This window comes from Grus americana, chromosome 1 (assembly GCF_028858705.1).
Source record: "Grus americana isolate bGruAme1 chromosome 1, bGruAme1.mat, whole genome shotgun sequence".
Classification (NCBI taxonomy): Eukaryota; Metazoa; Chordata; class Aves; order Gruiformes; family Gruidae; genus Grus; species Grus americana.
In genome coordinates this window covers 95,045,988-95,067,964 of record NC_072852.1, presented here as the reverse complement: position 1 = coordinate 95,067,964, position 21,977 = coordinate 95,045,988, and the positions used below count along the sequence as shown (strand labels likewise).

The 21,977-nt window shown below is 36.7% G+C and overlaps 1 protein-coding gene across 6 annotated transcripts in view; it reads left to right on the top strand.

Annotated features, from left to right (window-relative positions):
- Nucleotides 1-21,977, top strand: part of ABI3BP (ABI family member 3 binding protein) — a 165,093-nt gene that overhangs the window by 80,953 nt on the left and 62,163 nt on the right. For 4 of the 6 annotated variants that reach the window (XM_054813851.1, XM_054813854.1, XM_054813855.1 and 1 more), the window contains 11 exons: nt 1,475-1,531; nt 2,988-3,062; nt 10,070-10,135; nt 10,517-10,582; nt 12,275-12,349; nt 13,445-13,519; nt 14,467-14,541; nt 15,402-15,476; nt 16,031-16,105; nt 17,337-17,402; nt 18,651-18,731. In XM_054813851.1, coding sequence (XP_054669826.1) covers nt 1,475-1,531; nt 2,988-3,062; nt 10,070-10,135; nt 10,517-10,582; nt 12,275-12,349; nt 13,445-13,519; nt 14,467-14,541; nt 15,402-15,476; nt 16,031-16,105; nt 17,337-17,402; nt 18,651-18,731 — 786 coding nt within the window. The remainder of the gene's footprint in view (nt 1-1,474; nt 1,532-2,987; nt 3,063-10,069; nt 10,136-10,516; nt 10,583-12,274; nt 12,350-13,444; nt 13,520-14,466; nt 14,542-15,401; nt 15,477-16,030; nt 16,106-17,336; nt 17,403-18,650; nt 18,732-21,977) is intronic. The other 2 variants (XM_054813853.1, XM_054813856.1) reach the window with 2 other exon arrangements.

The window sequence follows — 21,977 nt, the reverse complement described above, 5'->3', positions numbered from 1 at the left end:
GGTCTTTCATTTGTTCATTAAGGCTTCATGTTCTTTGTAATAATTGCCAGTGTCCAGCAGTGCTAGCCTCAAATAAGTGATCCTGATATTATCAGGCTGTTTCAAGGTAGTGTCATATTACTGAAGACTTGTGGAGGGGAGAGTGGAGCAGAATTTAGCAGATGAGAGGAAATTGTTGAACTTTGAATTTTGGGTTGTCAGTATAACAGTTGTCCTTTGGGGAGGGAATGTTTTGTCTTTAGCTAGTAGGTACTTTTTAAAGAGATTTGTTGGTTGAACATTTGTTTCCTGTTACAGCTTTTTAAAGTAGTTTCTAATGTTCAAAAGACTGCTGCAGTACAGTATTTTAGTATTAAAATTATTTTACAGTTGTTTCTGCTAATAATATATTGCTTCTCCCCATGTATTTATGGAGAATGTATTTTTTAGGCAGAATATGTGCCTTTGTATTTGAGCATGAGATTTTTCCCAGAATGTGGTCATAAAAAAAGTAGAGGGTTGCTCTGAGGTTCTCATCTGTGTTTCTGTTCGTGCCGGGATGACTTAAGCAAGTGATATTTTATTACAGGATTATATCAAGCTTCATTCTCTTTCTGGTGACCAACTTTAAAATCAGTTGTCTTGATTCTGCAGTATACTGTGCTGAGACAACAAAGCAAGCATATACAAAGCTGGCTTCTGAGAGAAAAATTAGTTGAAGCTGCTTCTCCTCTTGAGATGTTTACAAGTGGTGTTCAGTATTGTAAGGGCAGTGAGCATTAATCTTTTTGAATGCACTTACATAAGTGCTATACAGTGCTTGTGTGTCAAAGATGCATGTCTTCTGATTGAAAGAATTTTATTTATAGAATTGTTGAGCACACACAAATTGCGTGGAAACATAGGACTGTGGATGCTCCACATTTACTAAATGTACAGACATAGTATTAGGAATCTCAGGAAGGATTTGGTCCTTAATTTCAAGTGCACAGGTTCACAAGTGCTGGGTGGTCTGAACTGTAAAATACTTTGAGAATAGTAAGGCTGTGTTTCCCTGGTCAGGATGTTTTGAAGTAGAATATAAATCTCAAATAATGTAAAACTCATTCATGCCTCAGTTTTCCACTCATTTGCACTTCTGTACTCTTATTTTGTTGGTGTAGAATTAGTAGAACAGGGGGCTGAATTGCTCTGAAATCAGTTTGGTTGGCTTTCCAGTGTGTGCCTGGATGGGTAACTGCCCAAGGTACAAAGCAGTGGTATAGCAGACCTTGAAGTCTTCAGTGTAAAACAGCTGTATACTTTTTTTTTTGTCCTTTCAAGTTATACATTCCCGCTCAGTGCTGACAGTAAATGGACAGCTTCTTGTGTTTGTTGCTGTATTGGTTAAGTGCAACCTAGCTACAGAAAAAGTGGGTTTGTTAGCAATGTATTTGTGAGAGGCAATGTGATCTAAAATCCTAACACATGAAAATTACATATTTCTCTATTACAGTAACTATTCAAGCACCTTTCAAACCTGTTACATCTGACAACAGTGAAGTGGAATTGGGTAAATGATCATTAATGTTTTTTGTCATCTGGAGATTAGCTTATTACAACATACATTTAGCATTCATGTGTTCCCTAGTGTTATTTGTTAAACTTTGGTCAGTGTTCTTGTAGTTCCTCATCATAGATAAATTTAGAAAAGTCTTAGCTTTTATCTATTACAGAATTCACACTGAACACAAACATGATGCAGCTGTGTTAATACTCCATGGGTGGTCCTGACAGTTATCCTGCCTCTGCATGAATGCAATATTTTTGTTTCCTTTTAAAGTTGAAAACTATTTTATCCAAGGTCATTTCAGTCAAATCAAACTACCTTTGTTTGATGGAAAACTTTTAGCAGCTAGTCAAGTGTGACTTCACTCCTCTCTGCAGCATGTTCTCTCAGAACTACCACAGCATTCTCTCTTGATGTAAAGATCAGGCTACTTAAATGTTTTATTACTTGTCCTTCGACTTTAATCAGTCATGAGTGTTCTTAACGTCAAGAGCACCTACTCCAGTTTTTCATATACCACTGCCCATAGAAATAGACCATATTTCTTTCATGCTGGCTGCATAATTTTTGTAACAGAAATGGTGGTCTCAATGATCTGATAGAATCTAATTTTTTTGCATTTGTGTTTTCATTAAAATATTGTCATAGAAACATAAAGATGTTTTAAAGCTATTTTCCACCGAAGGATGGTCTTTTTCAACAATCCTGTTTATGTCAAAGTAACTTTGTGGCAGTTTGGGGGAAAATCCGATCCCTAGGCAAAATGTGAATTTGTTGACTATGTTCAGGAAAGTGTTTTGATACCACCTGTGTAAAGACTGTCTGCCTCAGTATCTCAAAACTTTTTCTGTTTTGTTAGCTGTTTTGTTAGCTTCCCAGAGACCAGCTTTGATCAACATCTCTTTCTTACCTGGTAACCAGATATATAGTGATAGGTAAATAGCACATATTTGCACTATAGTTTCCACTTTGTCATCACTGCCCTGGACTGTAGTAAGACCAGAAGTCATCATCTTGAAACAGAATGTCTCTCTCAGGTTTCTTGTGCAATACTTTCATGTCAACTATTTCTTTTTATTGGCAAGTAGAAGGCATTCTGCTCAGACTGAGGAACTGAGGAACATACTTGTATATTACTGTAAGCAGTTTTATGTAGGTTTAGTTATTATTTGAAATTTTCTCTGCCTAAGCTCTTTGAAAGGATACAAATTCTGTGTCTTGGAAATGTAATAGATATGAGAATACCACTCTGAACTCCTGTTGTATCCATACCATAGGAGACATCAGCTTGCTTGTTCTTCTGCCAGTAATCCTACACTGACTCTCAGGCCATTCACTGTCTTGATTTTTATTTGTATCATTTTTTCCTCTTACAGAGCAGCTTCTGACAGCTAGGTACTGTGGTATTTTAGTGGCCTTGATGCCACTGCCACTTTTAAAACTCACAATCTCTTTTCAGGTCCTGATGAAACACAGCCTGTTTCTTCAAGATCCACAACATTTCCTAGTCCAGAAATACGATCAACAAAATCTGGTAATGACATTTCTTGAAAATGTAATTTTATTAGTATTAGGAGTTCTCACAAGAAATGTCCTCATGCTTTTGGTTGTATTGTTAATTTACATTTCTTTACCTTGGTGTTAATATTATTACAGGAAGAAGGTGGGATATCGCTGCATTTGGGATAACAACGTTGAAATAGTAGACTTTTAGGATTATCATGACACAGAATAGTGGAGTATTACAGTTACTTTTTTTTTGTAATTTCATATTAGAAATTATATTTTTTCTGGAAGTTTTAAGGACAGGGATGACTCAGATTATCACTGTTTATTTGTACTTTGGTTGAACATGAATTTACTCATACTATAATTACTAATGTACATCAATGTTGAGCCCTGCCCCAATTCAGCTGTCCTGATTTTGCAAAAGTGCCATATCAACAGATTCCCTGAAATCAGTACAACTACCAGCAGCCACCAGTGGATAGTTATTCTAAATAAATAAATAACAGTACTTTTGTCACTCATAATACTCTATTTGTGCAGTGTAATTTCCTTATAATCTTTGGCTTCAAGATTATGATTACAGAAATATTTATTGTGATAAAGGGTAATTTGACAGGCTCAAGCTGAACATGAACTGTTCAAATACCTTTGCAACGTCTTACATTTGACTCAAAGTGGAACTGGGTAAATTATTCTGATGTTTTCTTAATGTCTAATATGATAATTTCTCAGACAAGCACCAATATGTTTTCTTTTACTGACTTCTGGTTGTGAAAACTTACTCTTCAGCCTCTGAATGAATGAAATTATTCTAATGGTTGAAAGTGGTGAGTGAAGCCCATAGAAATAACAGGGTCAATAGCAATGAATGTGTAGGCTTCAAAATAGTGGAGAATGGACCCTTAAGTCCTTTCATTTAAATATATTTAAAGCAGTTATCTAAGACATTTTCCTGACAGTGTAGGTCCAAGGCTAATAGAAATATATTATCACATATATTGCTGTATTGCTTGAGTACAGTTTTTTAAACTAAATTGCATAACATTGCAATTAAAGAAAATATTTGCGACAAATTAATTTTGAGCTGGCATGTCTGTGGTAGATGCGATGCTTTCAAACACCCCTGAAACCTGTTGTACCGGACTCCAGTAAAATTAAACTGGTTGAATTATGGTATTTTCTTGACATTTAAATTATTTATTTGTATATAATAATCTTAAGTATATAGTTTTCCTATTCTTCCTTGCCAACATTTATTCTTTAGGATTCTTCTACTTCCTGTGTTCAGAAAATGAACTAAAACTTACCAATTCCTTACAAAATGATACTGAACAAAGGCAATTCTATCAGTGCTCAAGGTTCTGCTTGTTTTACTGTCCCTGCATGGAGGAATACTTCATTTCGTTTCAATAATGACAATTCCATCCAAAGTCTATTTCACATTGTTGCCAGAACTCCCTTGCAGTAAAAACTGGACTAAACGGGTATTTAACAGGAAACTTTTAGTAGCTGTCCAGCTACCTGTAATTGCAGGTAAATGGCAAAGCTTGCAGATTCCAACTAAACATTCTTAAAATGAAGAAATGGAGATGAGTTAAGTTTTATGCATTTATTTTTCAGAGGTATTAATCAGTCTTTATCATTAATGCATCTTCCATACTGAGCAATAATTTACGATCAAGTGCCTTAACAGATACTTTCAGTAATGGTTTTCTGCACATTGATATAATAGCACGTCCATATTCAGTTCTTTATTCTGCATGCTTTGCCTGAAAAGGAAGTTATATTGCACTCTTTTCAAACAAGAGGGATCCCAACACAATGTTGGGAGAATGGAGAAAATTATGTCTGGTCTAGTCTGGAATTCAACATAATCATTTCCATGCAAAGATAAGTCCCAGATTTGAAGGAGAGTTAAAAATGTGATTAAATATGATAATAATGTTTAATTAACATATTCTAGTCATAAGCATGGTATGAAATGAGAACCATTAGCATGTACAGTTGTTTGTATTTAAAGGACTTATTCTGGTTTGCATGTGTGTGTTGGGAAGGGGAGGAAGGTAGAGAGAAGAGAGTGAATAGAAGGATCTTTCAACTAAAGGAAGGTGAGGAAGTCCAGGCACACGGTGAGGACTGCAGTAAAATACTTGCTTGCATGTTATTTCCCCTGGACTTGGGTGTCTTAGTGATCTTAATGATATCTTTTAAAAACCTGTTGCTTAGCTGGTCGCTTTTTTATTAGTTGTTTTTAGCAAATGTTTGCTTGCCAAGGTTCTTTAAGCCTGTTTGAACTCTTCCTCATTTCTTGAAGACTGATTACAATCTACACTTAATTTTTTCCTTTAAAACTATGATGTTATCACTTATGCAGAGACTGCCTACTTCAAGGTGACTTTCCTATTTGATTTAGCTATGTAGGGACTAGTCCTCAAATCTACATCTCATCCTTTTTGGAAACCTGACAAGCAGTGATGGGTAAGCAATGTGGGATTCCATTTTAGTTTTCATCACATTGCCACTTGCTTCCTTTTTTCTGCTGTGAACACTTTCAGACATATTTGGTTTTAAGTCTAAATGGCAAGACTCTTAACTGTTTTGTGTCAATCCCTTCTTGATCAGCAGCTATAAAGCGTTTTTGGTACAAAATACTAAAGGACCGGTCTTTTATACCAACTTGTAACAATTTCATTTTTCTGTTGGTGTAACTAAAACTCCAGAAAGTGTAAAATAAAAAGTTTCTTAGGAGTTCTGTCTAGCATCAGATATTGGATCCTGTTGCCACCATATTGGGCTGCGTATCTTTCTCTTTATTCACATAATACAGAGAGGACTTTTAAACATTCAGTGTCTTGCTTGTGTTTGCAATTACATCATTTTGAACAGCACAACTTGTGCTGGGTAGTGTGTTGTGCTGTCCCAGCAACAGTGAGATTCCTCAGCATTTTAAATCCAGATTTTCTTTTCAGCTCTTAATGAAACACAGAGTGTTTCACAATTCATGTCTAAAGCATCTGGAGTTCCGGAAATACCATCAATCCAATCTGGTAATGACATTTCTTGCAAACTGAGTGTTCTTGACAGTGAGGAATTGTCAGAAGAGCTCCCAGGGTGCTTTTGGTGAAATGTTGGTTTAATTTTCCTTACTCTGGGGATAAGAAAACGGCAAGACAAAAATTCTGCATTGGGTACTACTTTCATTTAAGACAATGTATATGTTGTTTACAATGCTGGATTATAATTTTTTTTTTTTTATTCTTCATTCACTTTTGCAATACTAATTGGTACTATTACCCATAATTGCCATTGACCAATTATGTATTACTTAATGTAATAGAATTTTACAGTATAATGTCCTGGGCACTTCTGTGTCTGTGAAATACTCTGAGGCTGTTAATTGAACTTTAATTTCTCCATTATATGCAGAGTATCCTGGTACAGATAACTAGTGTATTGCTTGATGTTATACTGCTTTTTGTTTTATATTTACTTTGTTATTACTATAGTGAAGTTTTGTGGTGATTGGTATTTAAGACATCTTCCTGGTCAGTTACAGTGTTGGGGTGTTTATGATGTGTGTAGGGAATTTTCTTCCTAGATTGATTTTCTGTTGACTTTTCATGTTCGCTTGTGGTTTTAAAACAGTTACGTTTTTCAGGTTGTGAATATTGCAGTTGTGTAGAATATTCATGTATATTTCCCATGAAGGAGGACTCTCAAGCTGTGCTGTAGTGACAAAATTCTTACTAGGGAGATGAAAGATAGCACAGTGGGCATTGCAAACCCAAGTTCAAGTTCTTTTTAAATAGCTTAAGACTTGGTAGTCCAGATATGTATATGAGAAAAAAGAAAAATATGTTTATTTGGGGAGATAAAAAGTTTGTCAGCCTTCTGCATATATCCTAATGAATCAAGCCAGTTTCTTTAATATTTTTCTTCCTCCATAGGACAAATTTAATACTGAACACAGGAACTCTCCTTTTCTTCTTTGGGCATACTCTTGTCTTCTACTGCAGACCCCTCTAGATATTTGCAAATGTTCTATAGTATTCCACTGTACACTAACAAGTAGGTACTCTGTTTATATATTTGCCATCTTAACTGCAGTATTTCACAGTTCTTTGACTCAATGCCAGTAAAGATGCAAACATTGGCTAGGTAATTGAGAAAACATATTTGTGGAGCTCTTGTTATTTCCATTTTTCAGCAAACAAAATGAAGACAGAGAGGACAGTAAATAGCCCAGAGCCACAGAGAAGGGTGTAGTCAAATGGATCATTGAAAGGGAGAAATTTATGAAACTCTTTCAATCCATCCCCCTGTCAATCAAGTCTACAAACTTTTATTGCATTTTCAAAGGATTTTGTTTGCTTAGACTGGAGGAGTCTAATAGAGTTCTTTCAGAACAAGAATTCCATGTTTGAAACTTTCTCTTTATTGGTCCATCAAATTTGTGCTTTTCCACTTTTCGTATAATGTGTTCTTGCAAGTGTGATGGCAGTTTCAAAATTTTTATTCCATTTTCTGAGGTATCTACTGTTTGACCTCTCTTCTGTTTGTTTTAAGATTTTGCTCTATGCTTTTATCAGAAATTCCCTTTTTTTCAATAATATATTCTTATACAAGTACAGGGGTTTTTATCATGATCTTTGCATTTCACTTCACTAATTTCTGGAAAATGAATGTGACTCTTCTTTTAGCTCATGCTTGTCTAACAGTGTGCTTATGAGATTCTGTCTGTTTGAAGTACTTCATACCTCTTCAGGATGAAAACCTGCTCCTATAAATTAAGGAGATACTGTTCCACTACAGATTCTTACAGATTTTGGTTAAGAAAGCACAAATAGGTTTTCTTCTAATATTTGGCTCGACTCCTGATGGAAATACTTATTAAGTTCACCTATATGCATTTTTCTACAAAGAAGCTATTGTTTCCTTTTTTCCCAGGCATATATATTTTTTAGTCCCAAACTTCAAATTTTTAAGGGTGGTGAAGAATATAGTAATCAGAGCTAGTTAATTGTTTTTCAGATTAAATATACGGTGGTCATGTCCAAAACTTGTCAGTATCTTTGATGCGGCCTGAAGTTCTGGCTACATATTCATTGACTAGTTCTCAATTTATAATTTGAAAATATTTGATGCTAGGAAATGGATTTTGGCATTTGTCATTTATTGCAGTTAAAAGGCAGCTCTGGAACATCATGACTGACATTATTATCTACTAGGAGCAGTGTTTACCCAGTGGTTAGGGGGTTTTGGTAATACAGAGTGACAAAAAAATTTATGTATGATTTATTTGGTAGGAAAAGTATACCTGAGAAACCACAATTTCAATACTGATATATTTGGATGTGATTAAAGTGATGCCTTCATGTGCATAGAGAGACTGCCATAACATCTGAAGATGGTTTCCATCTCTAATCTTAGTTCTCCCAAGACCAGTCCTGGAGCCCACATCTTTTTCTTCACTGGAAATCACAAGAACAGCAATGGGTAAACAGTGATGCCATCATAATTTCTATAATTTTGGCAATACTTAAATATGAAAAACCTTATTTTAAAATTTAGTGAAAACCTCTTGATTTTTTTTTCCTGTTAGTGGCAATGCCAAACATAGCAGTGAGGTGGACGGTCATTTATATAAAAGATAACAAAGAGATACTTAATTGTTAAGCTTCTCAATCTCTCTTTGTAATTTTCTGCTCTGTAGGCCTAGTTCACTAAAAGGTTAACAGTTTGTATTCTATATTAACTCAACTAGGCCACTCTGATTAAAAAAAAATGGAATAAAATGTAATGAATGCAAATATTTATGTAAAAATACTGAATGTAATACAGGCTTCATTCATTTAAAACTCTGTACTGACACTGCTTTGAAAAAAAACTGTTCATCTGTAATATCTGAAGGTAGTTTTCTGGTTTAATCTTAGTTACTCAGAGACCAAAGCTGAAATCTATTTCTCCTTATCTTGCAAGCCAAGGAACAGTGGAGGGTAAATATTTTCTTTTTTTCTTTTACCTTGCCATCACTTGACATAATTTTCCTCTGCTTTAAGCAATACCTAGGTTTGTTAATGCACTTTGGCTTGCAAAAACACTTGTTGCCCCACTAATGACATGATTCTGATGTTCAAATACGCTTTTTTCCATCACTTGAAAATTCACTTTTTGCAGGAATAGCTAGCAAAAAGAATATGTCACAAAATGCCTGTGTGTCTCTAGATGTGGTTTTTATTTTGAAAATTCTTTCTAGAATGAAATATTCCAATCTGGCAGAAACATAATTTGAATTCCTCTTAGTCTTGGTATTTATGTGGTATAGCTGTCTCATAGATTCCTGATGGGATATCAATTATTTTCTCCTCTTTCGTTTTGCTAACTTGAGCACTGAAATTCAAGCTTGATGCATAGGCATGTTACTCATTGGCTTAGAGACTAACTTAAAAGAAGAATGGGAATTTTCAGATGTCCTGGGGAATGGTGAGGCCTTATATAGTCTATTCTTTGTAAATATAATAATGATAATAGTGACAACAGTAAGAAAATACCTTTTTGCAAAAATTATTGAACTTCTAAGGAGAGTTGGAGCTACGACTGAATATCAGTAGAATAATGTGCAGTTTGTGCCTTCATGCTGGAATAAGGAATGCGCTAGTATGTGTAGTTGCTTGCGTTTGAGAAGTACCCAACACACGTCATCTTGAATTCTGAATACAAAGATGAGTCTCTTGGCTCCCATGTTCCCTCTGCAACGACTGGTTTTAAGTATCTTTCAAGGAAATGTAAGGAGTGCCATTTTTGTGCTGATGGAGAGCCATTTAGCTACTGATTTTCTAAGAGTATTGTGTTAGTTGCACCCATGGCAAGATGGTTGCCTGGTGATTTGGTCACTGAGTCACAAGATTCTTCCAGGAAAAGGCATGTGTTGCCCTAAGTAGGGACGTTTGGGGTGTCGTGGACCGGTGCTGCTTGTCCTGCCGTGGCGAGACTGCGTGGATATCTCAAGATTATTTCCCTATCTGACCGTAGCAACCCAGAGACCGGACCTGGAATCCACCTCGTCTGCTTCACTGGAAACCACAAGGACTGTGATGGGTAAATAGCCAGTGATTCCCTTCCTGTGTTGATTATTTGGCCATGCTTTTCTCTGCAGCCATGAGCCTGTTCAGATGCTTTGATGTGCTGAGAAGCGGGTCCGTGATGCGGTTGGTCCCTTCTGTCTCCTTACTAGAAACTGCTCCATTCGTAAGCTTTCTGCTGCCTTTTTTGAGGTTCCCCTTGTAGGTTTACTCTGTTACCGTGGGCTACTTAGGCCAGTTGAAAGATAGCATCGTGCTTCTATGGGGAGTGATGCTGTGACACGGAAGCCTGCCCCGAGCAGGGCCACGCCTCCTTGTTTATAGCTCTGTCTTGATACCACCCGTGCAACAACAGCCTGTCTGAGGACCTGAAGGTGGTTTTTGTGTTTGACCTTAGCTACTCGAAGACCACGGCTGAAGTCCACCGCTCCTTCCTCCCTGGCAACCCAGCAAACCGTGACGGGTAACTAGCAAAACCAAGTCATTTTTCTCCATTTTCCCTATTGTTCTCTCACTCCCCATCACGCCTCCGACCCCAAGCCACCTGTCATCCTTGTCATCTTCCATGGAGAGTGTGAAGACTTGTTGGCGCAGCTTGGCTTGCCAAAGCACTCGCCACGCTCATTCTGCGATTCTGTTGTCTGATCCCATGCTTTTTCCATTGCTGACGAGCCTTTTCTGCAGGGACTGAATGACAGCTTGCGTAGAGAGCGTACTCTCGCGCTTTGCCTTCAGCTGCCATTCCCCTGCCGCTTTGTGTTTTGGCAGCGGGTCTTCCTTTGTCCGACACATTTGAATACGGCAGCGTTCTTAAGAGGCAAATCCCGGCTGGGCTGAGCTGGGCTGGCACAAGAGGATGGCACAGCAGTTCAGCCGCCCACTGGGGTTTCCTGGCCCAAGGGTGCAGCTATTGGTTGCTTCACCGCTGACTTTCAAGGCGGCCGGTTGTCACCTGCCCACACCTTTACGTTGCCGTTACCCGTAACCGGGAGTGCTCTGCTCCGCTGCCGCTTTGGAGGTCACGTTAGGCTGTTAAGAATGATGCCACTTTTCAGCTTGTGGTGAATCGTGGCGTGTTCCTTTGAGGTTCGGAACACCGGCAGGCAGCCTTTGGCACGTGGACGTGCTGCCGACCTAATTTGGTAACGATGTTTCTTGAAGATCTGGTGGTGCAGATGGGAATTCTCCTAAGAGTCATTGTTGTGCTTTTAGCCAAAAAAACGATTTCTCTTGGGCCGAAGTTGGTGCGAAGCGTAAGTGCGGAGGTGAAAGTGCCATCCATGAAAAGCCGTATTTACGTAAGGCGTTGGGTATGGCCCTTGGCGACAACGGGTGGAGATGCTTGTGAGGATAGCTTCTTTCACGCTGGCAGGTGTACAAGACCAGTTGTGTGGCCTGGCAGTATGTTTTGGCACATGAGGTAACACGGCAATACGTGAGCAGGCTGGTAAGCTTACAGACCTGAAGTCAACTGCAAGTTAAAAGTGGAATGAACCATGTTAATGTATCCTTCCCATTGTCATGCAGTTGAATTGTAGGTTCCCACATATGCTGGCCATGTTTCTTGCTGTCTCAGTCTATGTGGTGGAAACTGATTCTGAAGTTTGGTTTCCTGGCACTGGAGAAACCTTGGTTTTTTGTCTGCTGAGTGTCGTGTACTTCAGGGTCTTTTTCAGTGATGCTGGAATTCTTGCCTGTATTAATCCTTCTAGGATCCTTCTACCTTCTCTTTTGCAAGAAAATGCCTTCTGTGCATCAGAAATTGTACATCTCTCCTCTGTTACCTCTATTTTTAAATTGTGTTTTCAGACTAAGTTTTTGTATGTCACATTTTGTCCTGAAAGGCATAAGCAAGTCTTTCTTTTGCCTTTCACTTCTTTTTTTAATTAATTTTTATGTTGTGTTTTTCTTATTTTCCCATCATATTGTCTGATGTCTTTGAATATTTCTTCATATTTCTTGTAACATCTTCATCATCATTTACATCACCAGTGCATCTTCACATATTCACATTAGAAAATCCATTCCATGTGCATTTGAGACTTTTTCCTGTCTGAAGTCCCTAGTTCCTTAGTAATGGGTTGAACCCTGTCCAGTCTATAGGTTCAGGTGATGCCAAAAAGAATTTTTTGTTCTGTTTTGTTTTATTTTCCAGCTTCACTGGACTCTCATCATATTGCTTTCCCGTCGCAAACATCTGCATCTGCAGAAATATCAAAAATACTAACTGGTAAATTGTGTTTATGATATTTCTATAGCTTGGAATTTGGGTTTGCATCACAGATGTTACAGGCTGTTTGCTCTGGTTGCTTAGTGTTGTCTGAAAGAATTTTGTCTGCAGTGTTTGGTAGTTAGGCTCTGTAACCACATGATGATATTCTGTGGCATAGGATCAAATCAAAAACCAGGAATCAATACTGTTTTGGGTGATTGTAATGTCGGATATGAGGACCACAAGCTAGATGGAGTCATTATCAATTATGAAGTTATATTCTTGATTGGGACATTTTACCCTGGGCAATTTTTTGTTAGGCATACCATACGCATTTATTTGTTTTGTTTGTTTCAGTTTTCTCCATTACTAAGCATTTTTTTCAAGTCATGTTATGTTTTGTTGGAACTTTTCTTACTAGGGTCATAGCTATCCAGATTAAATTTGTATTCGTAGCAAAGGCATGAATGTGCGAGAGATGAGAAGGAAAATTATCCTAAACCTGACAGTCAATATTACAACAGTACGGTTTTGAATTTTCTCCTCACCTTCTGGCTCTTCAGTATGTCATGAAAGTTGTGTTAATTTATATTATGTCAATTATATAAAATACCACAATTTAATTTAAATGACAAATTACATGATATGTACTATATTAAAACCTATAACTCAAAGTACTGGCATCTATTAAACTGAAACAAGCAAAGCATTGGCAATAGAAATACCTGATTGTAGAAATTCATATTGGCATGTATTTTTAAGTACGTAGGTCTCCTTCTACAGGTGCAGGTGAAGTCAAAAGCACAGGTTTTTTGATGTTACATGTGCACAAATCAGTTGACTCCTGTTGATAAGGCTGGTTTTAGGGGGACTGCAGTTTCTGTCAGGGTGTGTCTGTTAGGTGCGTGTGACTTTTTCAAAACTTTGAGGTTTTGTTAATTTCTTTTCAAGCTGGAAATCTTGTGAAACTGTATTATAGTAGTGTTGGCATCTTGCAAAGCAATGTAAAGCAATCTTACTTTTTCTGATTCTCCCCCCCCCCGCCCCCACTGTCCCCTTCATTTCTGCACCAATATGAATCTCTCTCTCAGGGTTATTTACGTTTTTCTGCAGTTACAAGTTCAGCTGACATGGAAAAATCTATGCCTCCACTTTCCAGAACACCTCATGTGCTAACAACAACTATGGGTAATAGTAATGCTTTAGCTTTTGAGTTAAACCACTTCCGGTGTGTTGATAGCAATTGTGGAAATGCTGTTAATCCCAGGTATTTTGGTTATCTGTCATATTGGTCTTCTGCTTGGGTCATGACGAGTGTAGGCAAAGTCCCCTTTTTCACATGAGCCAAGACAACTTGTGCTTGCTACAGAGAAACTCACCTGAGAGTGTTTTTGATCTTACATTTGTCTCTCAAAAAGCTACTTGGGCTATTTTGAGATGTACTTAAATGAAGTAAGCTTAGAATAACAATAATAATAATAATACTTAATAAGAATTTTAAAATTACTTTTTTTCAAGCTTAATTGTTATACTCTCAGATAGATGCTTTTATATACTCTATATTTTTTATGCCAGCATAGTAAGCTTCTTTCGTACTATTTCATACTGTTCAGTGATTTTTTTACTTTATTTTACCCTTGTTTTATATGTGTATATATGTACACAGATTATACAACATTAAAATTCACTATCAAAATTTTGACGGAAAACAAAGCACTGAAGAGAATTAAGATAGTGTTTTTTACGGAAATACATTTGCAGTGTTTTTTAGTTTTGTAGATTATATTTTTTCTGCCTTCTTTGGAGTGCCTTATGCTTAAACCCATGATGTTAGAAGTTCTTTTACCTTTGTATTTTCTGGGTTGCTTTAAACTACAGGGACCATGCTATCTAAAGTAATACTAGCTTTGGTTGGCTGACACTTTAGTTCCAGTTGTCATTTTAACCACTAGCCTCAGCTCCCACTCTAAACCAGCAGTGCTCCATTGTCAGGTAAGGCATGCTTATTGTGTGTGGACCTCTGCATTGCAAATTAGGTATGTTATAGCCTATAACATTTTTGTTTGTTCTCATAAAAGAAAAAAGCTATGTGTAGAATAAATAATCATAGATACTCTGACCTGTTTTTTTTATAGCTTTTAGTGGTATTCAGCCTGTTCTTTCAAGCCCTGTGACACCCAGTAAGCCTGAAATAGCAGATGCTGGACCAGGTACAATAATCTCTACCTAGTTCTTAATTCAGTAGCTCAAACCATGCTTTAAAACTCACTGAAATCAGTACACTGGTGATCTTCACTTTCAGTGTACATTGGATTAGACCCTAACACCTTAATTTTGAATTTAGATTGCTGTTAATTGTTGAAATTGGTGCTTTCTCACACTTAAAATGCATATGGCAACTCATAGTCATGTGATTCTCCTTCAGTATTTTGAAAAATATGCCACATAGGGAATTGAGAAAATAGTATTTATCGTCCAGTAGTGTTGATGAAAATACTGTGATGTGTGCTGTAGACTACATTCTGCTGTTGTAGCCTTGTTAAAAATATTAAGAAGAGTGTATACTTAATAGCATGAAGTTGGTTAACAGTCACAGATACTCAGTGCTTTGGGGCTGAAACCATAGTTGGATCAGCTGTCAGCTTTCTGCTCTAAATTTTGTATGGTTTTAATGTCTGACTAATTGACTAAACATGTCTTTTACATTAAATTCCTACATTTTACACCATACCATCTTCCTTAAATAATGCACCAAAACTCAAAATGTTCAAATGCTCAACTTAAAATCTTATTTGGCAGTGGTTGACATCCGGACCAGTTACAATGAAGGGAGGCGGAAATGAACATCCAGGATTTCTGCACATCACAAATGCGATTATTTATAGTCACTAAAGCTCCATGCAGTTCAAAAGACTGAATTTCTCTCTAATACATACTAAGCTGACAAGTGTCCAAGCATTAGTGAAATACTTGTTGTTCTTGTAAAAACAAATTTGGTTTTGCTTATGAAGGAAGAGTTTCTTCCATTAGCTCTTTGCCCTCTTATGACTGTCACCATTTCTTCCAACAGCAACAAGTGAATCCATTCTGGAATCTTTCACACCTAAAACTTCTCGTCCTTTTCAATGGCCAAGGGTAACATTAGGTAATGTTGTTTTCACCCAGTGAAAAACTCTTGTTTTGTTTTGAGCGCTTCATCCCATATGAATGCATTTCTTCCAGCATATCATTTCACATGCATAATCATTATTCTTTATCCTGGTTACAGAGTCTTGTTTTTCCATTGTCATTAGACTGATTCTTCTTGATATATCTCTGTATGAGAACATAGTTCAGGATGGTTTTACTGTCCTCAGAGAAGTAAAACTTGCTTCTTGCATGAAAAACTCCATCATCCTTTTATTAGTGCTCTGTCTCTTTCACTCTCATGCACACGCATGTGTTGTCTTTGTCTCTGATACGTAGAGCTTTCATAGTGGGAATTTAAATTGTTTTGGAGACATAGAATCTATTTCTGATCAAGGCGCAGCATTACAGTATCATCTCCATTCCACACTATAAACTCTGATTTCATCAGATGGCTTTGACATTCCATACTAAGTTGTCTTTTCTTCAATATAAACTTGTGGCATGTACTGTTTGTCGTGGGAAACCCTTGTTAAAGACTTTTTGATTTGCAAACTGAGCTCTTTCTTTCAGCTCCAAAAGAAATACCACTTACTTCTTCTAAACTGAAACCATCTGGTACCCCAGAAGTACAGGATGAGAAACCTGGTAATTGTGCAAGCCATTTTTATAAGTTGGTATGCAGAGATACATGTTCAGTAAAAATATGTAAGCAAAACTTCCTAAAAACGACAGGAGCTATGCCATACCTGAGCATCTTGACTAACTCATCATTGTAAAATCGGTCATGTGATGTTGCCTAACAAAAGGAATAAGAGTTAAGCTCCTCAGTTTTATGCATTTGGGTCCAATGATAAAAATATAAACAACTTCTCCAGTTTTGTAACATTTTTAAAGGACTAGAAGGGAAAAAACTACTTCTGGGTGGCACAGGGATTTTTTATATCACTTGTATAAACAATAGATATGTTTATTATTTCTATAATCTCTTTGCCAGTTCCCATCCCCCACTTTCACACAGACATACTATGGCAAAGATGGTACCTTTGCTAGTCACAGTGGTTTGTTGATTGAAAGTAAAGTACTACTCATGTGATCAGTAAGTCCTCCTGCAGGGGAACTCAAGGGAAAGGATTGCCATTTTATTGGAAATAGGACAGCTTTCTCAAAGTAGAAGGGGAAGCTTTCACATAAACGAGATTCATTCTTTGACCATGGGAACATTATCATCATGTTGTGTCTTTTTTCCTTTTCTGCTTTTTGATCAAAAAATAGATCTCTCTACTCATTTTCTTCTGATTTGGGATTAAGGGAGATGAATTTGCCTCCTTTAGTGATTCAGGTACTGGACGAATAAATGTCTTTTCTCATAACTTAGGCAGGTCAGTAAAAGCAGGAGTTGCCTTTGATATCTTACATGTGTTTTACAATTGACTGCAGGCTCTGATTTAAGATTTTCAGCAAGATTTTGGCATTTAGAAGTTTCTTTGGTATAGATTCTCTGGTATTGGTTATGAACTGCAGTCTTTTCTTCAGTCAAAGCCCTCATCTGTCCTTTCTCACTGTTCTCCCATAACAGAAAAGAAATTTGTTGATCAAATCAAACAATAGATTATAAAAGTCCTGAGAACATAAATATGGGGAAGGAGTCTCAGAAGCGGACTCACACGTAGCCACAAGCGTACGGTGTGTAGATTCATAGGAAACAAAACAGAAAGGAGTGTAGGGTGTTATGCATGAGTGTAGGACTTAGTTGCGTGCTTATCTAGTCTATTTAAAAACAAACCAACCCCCTGAACTATTGGAATGAAAATATTTTTGGCTCACTGCTGATACATCTACTGATCTGTTTGATTACACTTGACTTTTTCTTTTCTAGCCCCTAAACCACCACTTTTGGAGCCTAAAACTTCTCAGACTGTTGAACAACCAAAAGCAATACTAGGTAATACATGTTTCTGTAGCATCTGGTGACTCCTCTTTGCAGTCCACGCCACAGTTTGTACTCTGTTACTTTATCTCACAGCTTTTACTATATTTAATCCATTTCTCAGAGAGAGAAAAAAAGTTAGGAAATACATTTTTCTAAACTTGGGAGAAAAAGAAACTTGAGTTTTTTTCATATGGTTTTGCTAGTGCTGTAGTACAGTAAAATTTTGGGGATCAGAATTGTCTTCCATTTTGTTGGGAGTTTTTCTACACCAACACACTTCTACCTTCAGAAAATCATCAGAAACCCATTGGAAATACTATTGAAAGGCCAAGTGCAAGGTTAGTGTTGTGGACGTTAATACTAGAATTCTCAGTGATTCCTGTGGCACTGGGTGGACGTGTTAATTCTACTGTTCTTTTATGAATCCTTCTGAATGTCATTTTGGCTTGAAAAACACTTCTCGGTCACTTCATATGTCTTACTCTACTCTTTTCTTTCTATAAATGTCATATACTTTTCCACTCTTATCTATTGCTATGAAGTGTTTTCCTGGAAAGCAGTCTCCTAGCACTGCTTTATAAAAATGAACAAAATTACTGACTATACTACCTGAAACTCATCTTAAACTTTATCTGATGTCAGATTAACAGTCATATTTAGCTAATTACAGTTTCAGCCCATGCATGTTCAGGGGGAAAAAAGTTTCTACAACTGGTTGCTCTTAATTTTTACCATTTAGAGGACACTACTTGTATTTTATTAACAGAATTCAGTGACTACAGTTACGAAGCAATTCCCTTTTTTTATTACTGATTCCATGTTTTTCCAGCTCCTTACCAGTAATTTCTTTACAGTGTTGAAAATTAAGGACATTTTTGCATATTTTGTCTACGTATGTCTTTTGATGGCTTAAAATCGACCTGGAGTTCAAAAGGATAAACAGCATTATTATTTTACTGCTTAGGTATCTTGCAAAAATGAATTTGCTAACTTAATGAGAAGGACATTTTGATGTGATTGTAAGCTACAATTACCAGTTGTAAATTTACTTACTGACTTTTACAGTGAAGAACAAGCAGGGGTTTTTCTGGGGTAGTGAAGTCTTAGGAAGATTTTTGAGAAGCTTTCTTAGCAAATCTGATTTTGCCATTTGCTTTTGTTCCCTGTAGCCATTCGGTGCTTCATTTCAGGCTTGATGAGCATGATTTTTATGTGATACAGTGGAAAGGATAATCTTATAATCCAGTATATTTCTTTCAGCTCCCAAAGAAGCAAAGCTCACACCTGCTCCATCTAAACCTAGACCATCTGCCAGACCCAAAAAGCCACGAACTAAACCTGGTAACTAACTTCCATAGCAAACATTTGTTACAATGTATCACTTAAGTAGTATACTTTAGGTTAAATTTATTCTATGTGAAGCACAGCGCTTTATCATCAGAAAGGTAGGCACTGAGGGGAGCTGTGCTCTTTGAGGAATATTATTTTTGTATTGAACCAAAAAAATTTGAAGCAAAAAAAGTTTGAAGTAAAGCAAGCAAACTTTTAACTTTTATATCCCAAATCACCAAGTTACATGGCCTGGCATTGAAACAAGTTGTTTTCCTGCTTTTCATTTCAAAATAACAAATTTTCCAACTTAGTTCAGCACAGGGTTCAGAAAATGCAAATTCTCCTCCCTTGCTGATGGTTATAGTATCTTGCATGGAACCATGGGATTTGTATTGATTCAGTGATCATTAATGCATCTGTAGACATAACCTGAAACTGTGGAAATAAGAGTGAAGTTCTGCTCTGGAATTTAGTAAAGGCATATTTTATGATGGCAAATTAAAACACACCTTCACACCGAGGTTGAATTTGGTCTATGATATGTGTCAGAGAATAAAAGGCACCTGGCATTTTCTGGAGCGGAAGAATAAATGAACAGAGTTACCAAAATATAGCTAGTGTTACATGGTTTATAATGAAGTCAGAAAACTTAAAATTGTATAATTATATATTGTAAGAATATATTACTTAATCCTAGAAGAGATCAGGCAATATTATTAAATTCTTTCCAGATTCTCTGTGAATTTTTTTTTCCTCATAAAAAGAATTACTCTCTTCAGACCAAATAATTTCTTATGAAATGTGTTAATCAAATGGTATTTATGACTTGGAACTCTCTCAAAATAGTGTACATAATTAGTTTTCCATGGTGATTACAGCTCCCACAACATTTTATAGGAAATCCGGTATTGTATTACTAGAATAATTACATTTGTCTCTGCTGTAGATGCCTGTGTCTGAATATAGATCTGAATCCTGCATGGTTTTTTTGAAACAACAGAGGAAAAAAAGCAACTTATTTGGAAACTGTTGCATAAAATTGTTTTACACTCTGAGACTGCCAAGATCAACACTGTATGTTGATGTTTCAACAATGAATGGCTTTTTAACAGGTTTCTATAGAACTGCAAAGAAGGCTGCATGATTCTGTATTTGTATGCATGCCTCTTGTTTGTCCTTTCCTTGTTAGTGGTTTCGCTGATTGATCAGATGGAATCCTAAGAAACACTTTTTAATCATAATTAAGCTTGTAATGATCTTCCTGTAAGTAGATATTTGCGAATTTGGCATTTGTTCTGATGGGAGAAATGATGATATTCTTGTTCAGAAATTATTATTTGAGGCATAAAATATGCAGTGCATGGGGATAGGCTTTTGGGTAGGTGGAAAAATGGTGAAAGAGCAGGATCTCCTCTGTATTCCAGTGTCACTTGGGAGTACAGCTAAAATTAGAAATTTGTACCATGACAGTGGTTGTCACCTTTCCTAAGCAGTGAATCAAAATAATGAAGAGTGTGTGTCAAATTCATACTTGATCACTGACTTACTAATGACCCACTTTGAATCAGACAGAATTTCTGAAAGTTAATTTTGGCTCTCATTGTTAATAAGACTTTTGTACTCTTTCTGGTAAAGTATTTGTCTTTTTGCAGGGGAGCAAAAAACATTTAAAAAAAAAATAGAAAAAATTTTCAATTTTTCCAACCAACCAACTGTACATTCTAGTGAAAGTTGCATCTTCATTCTTTTTCTTGATATGTGAGTAATTGAATCTGTTGCCTGCATGAAAAAAAAGTTATTTTTGCCAATGTGGTCCTGCCCAAGCGTTGTGCTCATTTGTATTATTGTTAGCATTAATCTCTCTGTCTAAACATACTAAGTTCTCCATTTTTCAGAAAAGGAAATTATATTATAATTAATTTCCTACCATGCATCCAACTCCATTGCAGCATTTTCTTTCCGGAAAAGTGCAAGAATAGCTCTTTATAATGAACCGCTATTGAGTCCCTGTAGATGCATTATAAACTTGTACTCTTTTGTGCCTCTAGTACAGAATGCTAGTTCTACATATGCATCCATACATTTCCAATTGTGTAATATGAGACTTTTGCAAGAGAACTGCAGAACTGTTTTAGTAACAAATAGGCAGAACTTACCTGTTGTAGAGGAGAATCTCAACTGCCTACTCTGTACATTTTTGTAGTCTCAACACTGACGTTAAGATAGAGTAATGTTAGATAGCTTGGTGCATACATGCAGTTGTTCCTTTTACAGTCTTCTCTCCCTTACCAGGACTATGAGGGTCTTGGAAGCACTTCTTAACTTGCATCTTCTGAAGTACAGTCATACCAGAGAACCATACCTTCTCAGCCTATGAAAACTCTGCTTGATAACTTCCTGCACGTCTGTCTTACTATTTTCTGTCCTTCAAAGTCTCAGGTTACCTGGCTGCTCAGTGCTTAAAACCCATTAATCTGATAAATTGTTCAATAATATCAAGAGTAACTTTTATGTCAAAGTCCTCTTATATTGTCTGGGAGTTTTATTTAGATGCTTTGCTTTCAGAAAGGTCAGAGGAAATGAAAGGCGTTTTATTGCCTCTCAATCTTATTCTCTTATCATTCTGAGAAATCCATCTCCCAGCTCAACCTTTTCTTTTTATCTAGAAAAGTCTACATGAATGAACTTTGGGCTGAGAAGAAATCATTACCAGACACTTTCAGAATATCTTTAGGTTTGGGAGGAGGATGGCATTGTTGTATTTTCTTTGAAAAAACAAAGAAATGAAAAAAAACAGATTTGAGTGATTTAAGATTAATCAGAAAAACATGGTGCAATGAATATATGGCCCTAGGTTAGTTCTGGAAGAATGTGCAAAGTACCTAACTTGTAGGTTAGTATGCTACTTATTGGATTTCCCTGCTTGGATTTAGAGCAAAGTGTAGTGCTGAGGCACAGATATATTATGCAGTACTCATTGCTGCCAGGTGTAGAAAAGTAGTGTCCAGTTGTAAAATGGGTAAGAATTCCCCGCTGATCTTTCTCATGACAGAGCAGTACTTCCATGTGTGGCAGTTCAGAAAAGAACTTGGCAAAGAACAAAGAGATCCTGCTAGTGAATGATTTTTCCATAGTTGCTTCTGTGTATTCTCATTCTTCACCTTTTGACCCCAGCCAGTGCCAGAGCCCTGTGGTTGGGAGCAAGAACTGATTGCACTAGCTGGGCTGGATTTTTTTTTTTTTCTTTTTAAAAAG